At 49.5% G+C, this 14,498-nt stretch overlaps 1 protein-coding gene across 1 annotated transcript in view; it reads right to left on the minus strand.

The window, feature by feature from the left end:
- LOC146813609 (chymotrypsinogen B-like) overlaps positions 1 to 14,498 on the minus strand; it is a 79,744-nt gene that overhangs the window by 52,639 nt on the left and 12,607 nt on the right. The window contains exon 3 of the mRNA XM_085610089.1: positions 5,731 to 5,810. Coding sequence (XP_085466215.1) covers positions 5,731 to 5,810 — 80 coding nt within the window. The remainder of the gene's footprint in view (positions 1 to 5,730; positions 5,811 to 14,498) is intronic.

A 14,498-nucleotide genomic window follows, 5' to 3' on the forward strand; every position in this document is an offset into this window, starting at 1 on the left:
AAAAATCACTAAAACGCTCTTATGTTAGCCAATTCTATATGTTTCTTTATTTATGGTGATCTATTCCCGTCCCCATTTCTTCTCCTTTCCTCTTTTTCTTTTGTTCTGTCTTATATTCTATACATGTCTTAAGGTCTCTCAAGTACGTCGGTATGGTTTCTTATATCTGCTTCCTTACCTCGGAAATTGATCTAGAATTACATCCAGCTTTGGACATTGCTGACAGTCTAAAGCCGTACTGTTGAAATATGTGTTCTGTCTCTTTCCATATAGAATCTATGTTTGTTCTGCAGTTTACTCATTTGGTTTGGATTTTGAGAGAAAGGACCTCCTCCTAGAAATGTAGCGGCGTATTATCAAGCGGCAGCGATATTTATCGCTGGCCGCGCTTAGCGTGAGATTTGTTATCGCCGGCTATCGCTGGAAATTATCGCCATGCTAGCGCTGTCGTAAGAATGCATAGCGCAATGGCGATAATTGTTCCAGCGACAGCTGTGTTTTCCATGGAACATTGTTGGTTTTCCAGCGATGTTCCATGGAAAATGGCGATAACCTTGCTGATACGACCCTGTGGTCGTATCAGCAGAATCCACCCCAATGCAAAGTATAGGCAAGTCAGCATTTTAGCAGACGTTAGTTTTTGGTGAAAACCGTAGTTTTCGCCCAACACTAACGTCTGCTACAATGCATGGGCCTCCTTGAAAATATCGCGATGTGCACATCAGCGATAATTTAAAAGCAGTACTGCCCAGTGACGCCCACTTTGCATCTCATTAGAGATGCAAATCGAGGCGTCGGGAACACGGGTGCTAACATGCGCTAATGCATCTTAGCACCCGCTTGTAAATAGGGGGATAGTTTTATCTCCACTTTTAAGCCAATAAAACGAAGATAGGCCCCTTGATGATATGCCCCTGAATATCTGAATATCAGTACTAGAGGTGCTGTACTCAGAATGCTTCAAAAACTCTGTGCATGTTTGTCAATTTCAAATGCAATCATATTTGAAAATTATTTTCTGAATTTTTAATTAACAAAGGCAGCTGGGCTGGACCCCAAGCAGCTGAATCTATCCCTCGCCCTTCAGGGCTGACCATAATGTACCACTATCTCCAAAGTAAAGGAGGTCATCTTCTTCACAAATACCATAGCAGGCAAAATCTGTCTGTGCTGGGCAAGGTTTGTTTCTTCAACAGACCGTTGCATACACTGCTGCAGGACTCCTAGTCCTACCTGCCGCCACCTCTTCGACTCCTCCGTTTGATGTGGTAATGCTCCCGCTAATAATAATAATGCAGACAAATATACCAAGCACGTTGGTCTATAGTTACAGGCTCACCCGGCCCCTTTATTAAAAACAGGACTGGGTTATTCTGTTTTCCTGGAGTGCAGTGTGTCGCCTGTTATTGCGACAAAGCTGATTACTTTTAGCAGCATTCGTCTACATATTACGGGTGCAAGTCTTATCAAGTAAAAATCATTCCAATATATTTCTGCAGGATATGGTTCAAAAGTCCATGGGGCATATTATCAAGACACATATCACCGCTTTTCCGGCACATAGCGCCGAAAAAGTGTCGATGTTAATATCGCTCAATCATCAAGGCGGCGCGAACATGCATTAGCGCATGTTAGCTACCGTTTTCCGAACGCCTCACCTTGCATCGCTAATTAGATGCAAAGTAGGCGTTCCTCACATAATATCCTTGTAAAACATCGCTAGCACAGCATCGATGGATGCCCCAGATCCGCGAAGCGACGATAAAAGTTGCGCTAATGCCCCTTAACGCTGGATTTTTACTCCTGCTACATTTTCTACTTAGCTAGCTGTGAGATGGGAGGTGGATTGCAAGGCTAGGTCCACACCTGCCTATCATCAAGGATTTTGTGACCACAGGATAATTATCGCTGCTTTTCACACGTTAATGCAGGTTCACACCCTCTATCGCTGGATTTCACATCGCCTCGGTGAAAGGCGTTGATAATACGCCGCTAACCTGGCGCAGGAATCCAGCAATAGACGGTGACTAATGTAAATCGCGCTAAGCGCCATTTGCGATAATCATCGTATGTCCTTGCTAATATGCCCCCATGTTCTAGAAAATGTTCAGTACCCCTTTGTTAGATATGGCGTTGCAGGGGTAGTTCTACTACTCCCACATGCTGAGAATTCAATCTTAACGGACTCCTGGTCCGGTGAATTACATCCCAGGCTCTAGAAAAAGAGGCCTTTCGAAGTGGGACGTCCTGCACTCTCTGATTGGACTGAAGAAATAGCGACAACACAAAGAATGGAGGGGCATATCAGCAAGGGCCTGTGATAATTATCGCTAAGCGTGCTTAGCGCGAGGATAATTATCGCCGGCTACCGCTGGATTTTATCGCAGAGATAGCATGCTATCAGCAACGCTTATCTCCAATGCGATTAAAAATCCAAGCGCTAGCTCCAAAATATGCGATTATCGCTGGAAATCCAGCGATTATCACACAAACATAGGCGATAGCTTGTTGATAGGGCAGGGCAGACTCAGCCATAATATCCACCTTCCATTGGATATCATGGCTAACTCAGATGGAAAGCAGGCGTAAGAAAAGTAGCGATAAGCACGGTTAGCGCTACTTTTCTCATCGCTATGCAGGTTAGCGTGCAGCTTGATAAGTGGAGCAATGTTGGTCAGCGACATTTCTCACGTTATTTTGGTCAGGAACACCCACTTTGCATCTCATTAGAGATGCAAAGCTGGACGTTAAGGGAAAGGGCGCTAAGGCATGGGAACACGTGTTAGCGTGTCCTTGCTGATAGTGCGATAAAATTATCTCCGCTTTTCATCCGAAAACGGACGCTAAAGGGGCGAATATTTTATTTCGGGACCTTGATGATATGCCCCGGAGAAGTCCTTTCTCACAGGACACGATGTTCCGTGTGAGGAGAAGTGGGTCTCGTGGAAGAATTGTTTTTCACTGAAATCTATTGGAGAATGTTGATCTTCTCCTCAGCCCTTGGGGTTTAGGTGGTATTGAGGACTGTGGGACGCGCAAAGAAAACCCCCACACAGCGCCGCGGAATAAATCAAGGGATCGGTCCACTTGAGATCGGCTGCACTGCAGGACAGTCCTACACAGAGAACTCTACGCAGGAAGCTCGACTGCCCAAAGTGTGGACAGGAAGGAACCTGCAAATTGAATCTATTCATTCATCAAGTCTAGTTAGGGTCATTAGATAGCATTGCATCACCAAGAGGCGTCAAGGTGCGTTAGAGGAAGGGGTGTGGCTAAACATAGCAGACGTGAAATAGCAAAGCTCCGGCCTCCAATGCCCGGTGATCCTGACCACAACCATGAGCCAGGGGTTGGAGATTGTGCCGGTGATCTGTGGCACTGACCGCCCCATCTTTAGAGTCACTGCCAGCGATCAGCAGCATTCATTGGGTGTGGACTGGACAGAGTGGGTGGTGCACCAGAGATGCTGAGATCGAGTGGCCCTGAGCTTGGGTGAGCCTTGAACCCAGAGAGGACCCTGAACAGGACTTCCCAGGGTTGAGAGAAAGGCGTGGTGGTCCTGGGGAGACTCAACTTGGGGGCTAATGGCTGCCTCCGAGCGAGCCTCGGGATGGGATTGTGCCTGACCTGTCCCTTGCTGACTGGGAACTTGAACCGAGGGGAGGCTCTCCTGTGGCTGAGCTGATTAGATTGCGGCACACCTAGAAACGGAAGATCCTTGTGGCAGTGCGGGTCCCACTGCGGGGCCTTCTCCTCACCCTGAAATGATGACCATCTGTAACCACTCAACTGCACCCACTGGGAACCACCATCTTGGAGGTGTGTCCCCTCTCAAGCTCTTGTGTCGTCCAATCTGGTTCTCCGGGGATACCCCACTTGTCTGCAGGTGGGTAGTAAGCCTGACTTTTATTTGACTGCTCAGCCCGATCAATGGGTACATGCCACACTGTTACTGTAGCCGTGAATGAATGCCCCTGGCTGCTTCAACACAGACCCTCACTGAGAGCTAGCGATTCGGACCTAGGATGGCTTGTGCGGCCCTGCGCTGCCCGCGGCCGGGGAGTCCCAGTGCAGGCCAGGCACCACCAGTACAGGGGCGGGAACTGCTCCGCCTCCTCTCCTCAGAGATATTTGGCCTATCATGTCATCATTACACAAGGGCACTGTGACCAAGAGGACCGTCACACACTTTACTGAACTTGAAGCCGTGTCGAGCATCTCAGATCCCGTCTAATTCATCATAGGCGCGTGCACCTGACGGAAAACAGCACCAATGGGAGAACAAGACAGGTACAACTGGAGGACTCCGCAGCACTCCGGAGAAGTCAGACACCAGACCCAAGGGCCCTATAATGGCGGCTCCGCGGCACTCAGGAGAAGTCAGACACCAGACCCAAGGACCCTACAATGGCGGCTCCGCGGCACTCAGGAGAAGTCAGACACCAGACCCATGGCCCCTACAATGGCGGCTCCGCGGCACTCAGGAGAGGTCAGACACCAGACCCAAGGGCCCTACAATGGTGGCTCCGCGGCACTCCAGAGAAGTCAGACACCAGACCCAAGGGCCCTACAATGGCAGCTCCGCGGCACTCAGGAGAAGTCAGACACCAGACCCAAGGACCCTACAATGGCGGCTCCGCGGCACTCAGGAGAAGTCAGACACCAGACCCAAGAACCCTACAATGGCGGCTCCGCGGCACTCAGGAGAAGTCAGACAACAGACCCATGGCCCCTACAAAGGCGGGTCCGCGGCACTCAGGAGAAGTCAGACACCAGACCCAAGGGCCCTACAATGGTGGCTCCGCGGCAATCAGGAGAAGTCAGACACCAGACCCAAGGGCCCTACAATGGCGGCTCCGCGGCACTCCGGAGAAGTCAGACACCAGACCCAAGGGCTCTACAATGGACCACTGTCGAGCATCTCTGATCCCTTCTAATTCATCATAGGCACGTGCAACTGACGGAAAATAGCACAAATGGGAGAACAAGACAGGTACAACCGGAGGACTCATCGGCATTCAGGAGAAGTCTGACACCAGACCCAAGGGCCCTACAATGGCGGCTCCGCGGCACTCAGGAGAAGTCAGACACCAGACCCAAGGGCCCTACAATGGCGGCTCCGCGGCACTCAGGAGAAGTCAGACACCAGACCCAAGGGCCCTACAATGGCGGCTCCGCGGCACTCAGGAGAAGTCAGACACCAGACCCAAGGGCCGTACAATGGCGGCTCCGCGGCACTCAGGAGAAGTCAGACACCAGACCCATGGCCCTACAATGGCGGCTCCGCAGCACTCAATTGAAGTCAGACACCAGACCCAAGGGCCCTACAATGGCGGCTCCGCGGCACTCAGGAGAAGTCAGACACCAGACCCAAGGGCCCTACAATGGCGGATCCACGGCACTCAGGAGAAGTCAGACACCAGACCCAAGGGCCCTACAATGGCGGCTCCGCGGCACTCAGGAGAAGTCAGACACCAGACCCAAGGGCCCTACAATGGCAGACCCCGACACATTAGATCACGTTCTTGAAGCTTTTGAGAATGCAGAGCATCCCTGGAGTCCAGAAGTGACAGCTATAGCGACTGATCTCAATCTGATAAGAAAGGACCTCAAAGCTGGCGTATAGCATATGTATGGACTACAAAGATAGGGCAGACACAAAATATGTGCAACTTCAAGAACATATTTGTATTGGTATAATGTTTATTACTGCGGTTGGTGGCCACTTACGTCACTGAACACGTAATAGAGGTGATGACCCACTTGGCGCTGATGAGAGTCCCACCACAGATATGCCATCCATCCATCTCCTGCAAATGCAAACAGAATACAGGGAGCTTCAACACCACATCTAAAGGCAATCCGAGTGTAGTAGACAATACCTGCTCATCGCCCCCTCCATGATCTCTTGGTCACAAGACAGGTTTGGTGGAACAACATTCCTTCATCGAGGCAGCTATATATAAGATGGTTTCTTCAAGGCGCAGCTATCAATGCGCACTGACTGGAAGGATACGCTTAAGGTTCTGTTTAAGTTTCATAAATGAATTATTAATAAATCAACACACAATGGTGAGAGCTGGAGTATTTATGTGGGTCTATGACTGCAGCATTTACAGCATAATTATGCATTTACCACATTTGCCACATAATTTGTCAAGTAATTCTCATAATTTGTAGATTTCACTAAAAATGTTGTTTCCCTCACATATCGATGAAAAGAATAGTGCCACACAATATGCCATATAATTTGCATTTCTTGCCACAAATTCTAAATAAACCTGCTGTACAATGTGGTCCTGTTTTGTTGCACTGTAGCCCTGACAAGGAAGATATCGAAGCTATTTCACTGGTGCTTGTGACATGTAGGTGTTATCATAATAATAACAGACCCAAAAGCATTAGCGCTGTCCATTGATTAATCCACCTTTCCTTAATAATGGGTAATTAAAACCCGAACCTTAGCTTTCTAATCAGGGCGATTGTTCGCTGTATCTTTCATCAGCCTCTCCTCCCACAGAGATATTATATTTATATCATTGTTTCTGTTCTTTTTTCCAGAGACAAGTTAACAGAGTTTCCACTAGTCATGAACCTACTGTGGTGACGTAGCCTTACTGCTGCATGCAGCAGAGTTTCCACGAGTCATGTACCTACTGTGGTGACGTAGCCTTACTGCTGCTTGCAGCAGAGTTTCCACGAGTCATGTACCTACTGTGGTGACGTAGCCTTACTGCTGCTTGCAGCAGAGTTTCCACGAGTCATGTACCTACTGTGGTGACGTAGCCTTACTGCTGCATGCAGCAGAGTTTCCACGAGTCATGTACCTACTGTGGTGATGTAGCCTTACTGCTGCACGCAGCAGAGTTTCCACGAGTCATGTACCTACTGTGGCGATGTAGCCTTACTGCTGCACGCAGCAGAGTTTCCACGAGTCATGTACCTACTGTGGTGACGTAGCCTTACTGCTGCATGCAGCAGAGTTTCCATGAGTCATGTACCTACTGTGGTGACGTAGCCTTACTGCTCCATGCAGCAGTGTTTCCACGAGTCATGTACCTACTGTGGTGACGTAGCCTTACTGCTGCACCCAGCAGTGTTTCCACAAGTCATGTACCTACTGTGGTGACGTAGCCTTACTGCTGCATGCAGCAGTGTTTCCACGAGTCATGTACCTACTGTGGTGACGTAGCCTTACTGCTGCATGCAGCAGAGTTTCCACGAGTCATGTACCTACTGTGGTGACGTAGCCTTACTGCTGCATGCAGCAGAGTTTCCACTAGTCATGAACCTACTGTGGTGACGTAGCCTTACTGCTGCATGCAGCAGAGTTTCCACGAGTCATGTACCTACTGTGGTGACGTAGCCTTACTGCTGCATGCAGCAGAGTTTCCACGAGTCATGTACCTACTGTGGTGAGGTAGCCTTACTGCTGCATGCAGCAGAGTTTCCACGAGTCATGTACCTACTGTGGTGACGCAGCCTTACTGCTGCATGCAGCAGAGTTTCCACGAGTCACGTACCTACTGTGGTGATATAGCCTTACTGCTGCACGCAGCAGAGTTTCCACGAGTCATGTACCTACTGTGGTGACGTAGCCTTACTGCTGCATGCAGCAGAGTGTCCACGAGTCATGTACCTACTGTGGTGACGTAGCCTTACTGCTGCATGCAGCAGAGTTTCACATGTCATGTACCTACTGTGGAGACGTAGCCTTACTGCTGTATGCAGCAGAGTTTCCACGAGTCATGTACCTACTGTGGTGAGGTAGCCTTACTGCTGCATGCAGCAGAGTTTCCACGAGTCATGTACCTACTGTGGCGACGTAGCCTTACTGCTGCATGCAGCAGAGTTTCACATGTCATGTACCTACTGTGGTGAAGTAGCCTTACTGCTGCATGCAGCAGAGTTTCCACGAGTCATGTACCTACTGTGGTGACGTAGCCTTACTGCTGCACGCAGCAGAGTTTCCACGAGTCATGTACCTACTGTGGTGACGTAGCCTTACTGCTGCACGCAGCAGAGTTTCCACGAGTCATGTACCTACTGTGGTGACGTAGCCTTAATGCTGCTTGCAGCAGAGTTTCACAAGTCATGTACCTACTGTGGTGATGTAGCCTTACTGCTGCACCCAGCAGAGTTTCCACTAGTCATGTACCTACTGTGGTGACGTAGACTTACTGCTGCACGCAGCAGAGTTTCCACTAGTCATGTACCTACTGTGGTGACGTAGCCTTACTGCTGCATGCAGCAGAGTTTCCACGAGTCATGTACCTACTGTGGTGACGTAGCCTTACTGCTGCATGCAGCAGAGTTTCCACGAGTCATATACCTACTGTGGTGACGTAGCCTTACTGCTGCACGCAGCAGAGTTTCCACGAGTCATGTACCTACTGTGGTGACGTAGCCTTACTGCTGCAAGCAGCAGAGTTTCACACGTCATGTACCTACTGTGGTAATGTAGCCTTACTGCTGCATGCAGTAGAGTTTCAACGAGTCATGAACCTACTGTGGTGACGTAGCCTTACTGCTGCATGCAGCAGAGTTTCCACGAGTCATTTACCTACTGTGGTGACGTAGCCTTACTGCTGCACGCAGCAGAGTTTCCACTAGTCATGTACCTACTGTGGTGACGTAGCCTTACTGCTGCTTGCAGCAGAGTTTCCCAAGTCATGTACCTACTGTGGTGACGTAGTCTTACTGCTGCACGCAGCAGTGTTTCCACAAGTAATGTACCTGCTGTGGTGACGTAGCCTTACTGCTGCATGCAGCAGAGTTTCACACGTCATGTACCTACTGTGGTCACGTAGTCTTACTGCTGCACGCAGCAGAGTTTCCACTAGTCATGTACCTACTGTGGTGACGTAGCCTTACTGCTGCACGCAGCAGAGTTTCCACGAGTCATGTACCTACTGTGGTGACGTAGCCTTACTGCTGCACGCAGCAGAGTTTCCACGAGTCATGTACCTACTGTGGTGACGTAGCCTTACTGCTGCTTGCAGCAGAGTTTCACAAGTCATGTACCTACTGTGGTGACGTAGCCTTACTGCTGCTTGCAGCAGAGTTTCACAAGTCATGTACCTACTGTGGTGATGTAGCCTTACTGCTGTACTCACCAGAGTTTCACAAATCATGTACCTACTGTGGTGACGTAGCCTTACTGCTGCTTGCAGCAGTGTTTCCACGAGTCATGTACCTACTGTGGTGATGTAGCCTTACTGCTGCATGCAGCAGAGTTTCACAAGTCATGTACCTACTGTGGTGATGTAGCATTACTGCTCCATGCAGCAGTGTTTCCACGAGTCATGTACCTACTGTGGTGACGTAGCCGTATTGCTGCTTGCAGCAGAGTTTCACAAGTCATGTACCTACTGTGGTGACGTAGCCTTACTGCTGCACGCAGCAGAGTTTCCACGAGTCATGTACCTACTGTGGTGACGTAGCCTTACTGCTGCATGCAGCAGAGTTTCCACGAGTCATGTACCTACTGTGGTGACGTAGCCTTACTGCTGCGCGCAGCAGAGTTTCCACAAGTCATGTACCTACTGTGGCGATGTAGCCTTACTGCTGCTTGCAGCAGAGTTTCCACGAGTCATGTACCTACTGTGGTGATGTAGCCTTACTGCTGCACTCAGCAGAGTTTCACAAATCATGTACCTACTGTGGTGACGTAGCCTTACTGCTGCATGCAGCAGTTTCACAAGTCATGTACCTACTGTGGTGATGTAGCCTTACTGCTGCATGCAGCAGAGTTTCCACAAGTCATGTACCTACTGTGGTGATGTAGCCTTACTGCTGTACTCAGCAGAGTTTCACAAATCATGTACCTACTGTGGTGACGTAGCCTTACTGCTGCTTGCAGCAGTGTTTCCATGAGTCATGTACCTACTGTGGTGATGTAGCCTTACTGCTGCATGCAGCAGGGTTTCACAAGTCATGTACCTACTGTGGTGATGTAGCATTACTGCTCCATGCAGCAGTGTTTCCACGAGTCATGTACCTACTGTGGTGACGTAGCCGTATTGCTGCTTGCAGCAGAGTTTCACAAGTCATGTACATACTGTGGTGATGTAGCCTTACTGCTGCACCCAGCAGTGTTTCACAAATCATGTACCTACTGTGGTGACGTAGCCTTACTTTTGCATGCAGCAGAGTTTCCACAAGTCATGTACCTACTGTGGTGACGTAGACTTACTGCTGCTTGCAGCAGAGTTTCCACAAGTCATGTACCTACTGTGGCGATGTAGCCTTACTGCTGCTTGCAGCAGAGTTTCCACGAGTCATGTACCTACTGTGGTGATGTAGCCTTACTGCTGCATGCAGCAGAGTTTCACAAGTCATGTACCTACTGTGGTGATGTAGCCTTACTGCTCCATGCAGCAGTGTTTCCACAAGTCATGTACCTACTGTGGTGATGTAGCCTTACTGCTGCACTCAGCAGAGTTTCACAAATCATGTACCTACTGTGGTGACGTAGCCTTACTGCTGCATGCAGCAGTTTCACAAGTCATGTACCTACTGTGGTGATGTAGCCTTACTGCTGCATGCTGCAGAGTTTCCACAAGTCATGTACCTACTGTGGTCATGTAGCCTTACTGCTGTACTCAGCAGAGTTTCACAAATCATGTACCTACTGTGGTGACGTAGCCTTACTGCTGCTTGCAGCAGTGTTTCCACGAGTCATGTACCTACTGTGGTGATGTAGCCTTACTGCTGCATGCAGCAGAGTTTCACAAGTCATGTACCTACTGTGGTGATGTAGCATTACTGCTCCATGCAGCAGTGTTTCCACGAGTCATGTACCTACTGTGGTGACGTAGACTTACTGCTGCACGCAGCAGAGTTTCCACTAGTCATGTACCTACTGTGGTGACGTAGCCTTACTGCTGCATGCAGCAGAGTTTCCACGAGTCATGTACCTACTGTGGTGACGTAGCCTTACTGCTGCATGCAGCAGTGTTTCCACGAGTCATATACCTACTGTGGTGACGTAGCCTTACTGCTGCACGCAGCAGAGTTTCCACGAGTCATGTACCTACTGTGGTGACGTAGCCTTACTGCTGCAAGCAGCAGAGTTTCACACGTCATGTACCTACTGTGGTAATGTAGCCTTACTGCTGCATGCAGCAGAGTTTCCACGAGTCATGAACCTACTGTGGTGACGTAGCCTTACTGCTGCATGCAGCAGAGTTTCCACGAGTCATATACCTACTGTGGTGACGTAGCCTTACTGCTGCACGCAGCAGAGTTTCCACGAGTCATGTACCTACTGTGGTGACGTAGCCTTACTGCTGCTTGCAGCAGAGTTTCACAAGTCATGTACCTACTGTGGTGACGTAGTCTTACTGCTGCACGCAGCAGTGTTTCCACAAGTAATGTACCTGCTGTGGTGACGTAGCCTTACTGCTGCATGCAGCAGAGTTTCACACGTCATGTACCTACTGTGGTGACGTAGTCTTACTGCTGCACGCAGCAGAGTTTCCACTAGTCATGTACCTACTGTGGTGACGTAGCCTTACTGCTGCACGCAGCAGAGTTTCCACGAGTCATGTACCTACTGTGGTGACGTAGCCTTACTGCTGCACGCAGCAGAGTTTCCACGAGTCATGTACCTACTGTGGTGACGTAGCCTTACTGCTGCTTACAGCAGAGTTTCACAAGTCATGTACCTACTGTGGTGACGTAGCCTTACTGCTGCTTGCAGCAGAGTTTCACAAGTCATGTACCTACTGTGGTGATGTAGCCTTACTGCTGTACTCACCAGAGTTTCACAAATCATGTACCTACTGTGGTGACGTAGCCTTACTGCTGCTTGCAGCAGTGTTTCCACGAGTCATGTACCTACTGTGGTGATGTAGCCTTACTGCTGCATGCAGCAGAGTTTCACAAGTCATGTACCTACTGTGGTGATGTAGCATTACTGCTCCATGCAGCAGTGTTTCCACGAGTCATGTACCTACTGTGGTGACGTAGCCGTATTGCTGCTTGCAGCAGAGTTTCACAAGTCATGTACCTACTGTGGTGACGTAGCCTTACTGCTGCACGCAGCAGAGTTTCCACGAGTCATGTACCTACTGTGGTGACGTAGCCTTACTGCTGCATGCAGCAGAGTTTCCACGAGTCATGTACCTACTGTGGTGACGTAGCCTTACTGCTGCGCGCAGCAGAGTTTCCACAAGTCATGTACCTACTGTGGCGATGTAGCCTTACTGCTGCTTGCAGCAGAGTTTCCACGAGTCATGTACCTACTGTGGTGATGTAGCCTTACTGCTGCACTCAGCAGAGTTTCACAAATCATGTACCTACTGTGGTGACGTAGCCTTACTGCTGCTTGCAGCAGTGTTTCCACGAGTCATGTACCTACTGTGGTGATGTAGCCTTACTGCTGCATGCAGCAGAGTTTCACAAGTCATGTACCTACTGTGGTGATGTAGCATTACTGCTCCATGCAGCAGTGTTTCCACGAGTCATGTACCTACTGTGGTGACGTAGCCGTATTGCTGCTTGCAGCAGAGTTTCACAAGTCATGTACCTACTGTGGTGACGTAGCCTTATTGCTGCTTGCAGCAGAGTTTCCACGAGTCATGTACCTACTGTGGTAATGTAGCCTTACTGCTGCACCCAGCAGAGTTTCCACGAGTCATGTACCTACTGTGGTGACGTAGCCTTACTGCTGCACCCAGCAGTGTTTCCACAAGTCATGTACCTACTGTGGTGACGTAGCCTTACTGCTGCACCCAGCAGAGTTTCCACAAGTCATGCACCTACTGTGGTGACGTAGCCTTGCTGCTGCACTCAGCAGAGTTTCACAAGTCATGTAACTACTGTGGTGACGTAGCCTTACTGCTGCATGCAGCAGAGTTTCCACGAGTCATGTACCTACTGTGGTGACGTAGCCTTACTGCTGCATGCAGCAGAGTTTCCACGAGTCATGTACCTACTGTGGTGATGTAGCCTTACTACTGCACCCAGCAGTGTTTCCACAAGTCATGTACCTACTGTGGTGACGTAGCCTTACTGCTCCATGCAGCAGTGTTTCCACAAGTCATGTACCTACTGTGGTGATGTAGCCTTACTGCTGCATGCAGCAGAGTTTCCACAAGTCATGTACCTACTGTGGTGATGTAGCCTTACTGCTGTACTCAGCAGTTTCACAAATCATGTACCTACTGTGGTGACGTAGCCTTACTGCTGCTTGCAGCAGTGTTTCCACGAGTCATGTACCTACTGTGGTGATGTAGCCTTACTGCTGCATGCAGCAGAGTTTCACAAGTCATGTACCTACTGTGGTGATGTAGCATTACTGCTCCATGCAGCAGTGTTTCCACGAGCCATGTACCTACTGTGGTGACGTAGCCGTATTGCTGCTTGCAGCAGAGTTTCACAAGTCATGTACCTACTGTGGTGATGTAGCCTTACTGCTGCACCCAGCAGTGTTTCACAAATCATGTACCTACTGTGGTGACGTAGCCTTACTTTTGCATGCAGCAGAGTTTCCACAAGTCATGTACCTACTGTGGTGACGTAGCCTTACTGCTGCTTGCAGCAGAGTTTCCACAAGTCATGTACCTACTGTGGCGATGTAGCCTTACTGCTGCTTGCAGCAGAGTTTCCACGAGTCATGTACCTACTGTGGTGATGTAGCCTTACTGCTGCACGCAGCAGAGTTTCCACGAGTCATGTACCTACTGTGGTGACGTAGCCTTACTGCTGCTTGCAGCAGAGTTTCACAAGTCATGTACCTACTGTGGTGACGTAGTCTTACTGCTGCACGCAGCAGTGTTTCCACAAGTAATGTACCTGCTGTGGTGACGTAGCCTTACTGCTGCATGCAGCAGAGTTTCACACGTCATGTACCTACTGTGGTGACGTAGTCTTACTGCTGCACGCAGCAGAGTTTCCACTAGTCATGTACCTACTGTGGTGACGTAGCCTTACTGCTGCACGCAGCAGAGTTTCCACGAGTCATGTACCTACTGTGGTGACGTAGCCTTACTGCTGCACGCAGCAGAGTTTCCACGAGTCATGTACCTACTGTGGTGACGTAGCCTTACTGCTGCTTGCAGCAGAGTTTCACAAGTCATGTACCTACTGTGGTGACGTAGCCTTACTGCTGCTTGCAGCAGAGTTTCACAAGTCATGTACCTACTGTGGTGATGTAGCCTTACTGCTGTACTCACCAGAGTTTCACAAATCATGTACCTACTGTGGTGACGTAGCCTTACTGCTGCTTGCAGCAGTGTTTCCACGAGTCATGTACCTACTGTGGTGATGTAGCCTTACTGCTGCATGCAGCAGAGTTTCACAAGTCATGTACCTACTGTGGTGATGTAGCATTACTGCTCCATGCAGCAGTGTTTCCACGAGTCATGTACCTACTGTGGTGACGTAGCCGTATTGCTGCTTGCAGCAGAGTTTCACAAGTCATGTACATACTGTGGTGATGTAGCCTTACTGCTGCACCCAGCAGTGTTTCACAAATCATGTACCTACTGTGG

The sequence above is a fragment of the Triturus cristatus genome, chromosome 6 (assembly GCF_964204655.1).
Source record: "Triturus cristatus chromosome 6, aTriCri1.1, whole genome shotgun sequence".
Taxonomy (NCBI): domain Eukaryota; kingdom Metazoa; phylum Chordata; class Amphibia; order Caudata; family Salamandridae; genus Triturus; species Triturus cristatus.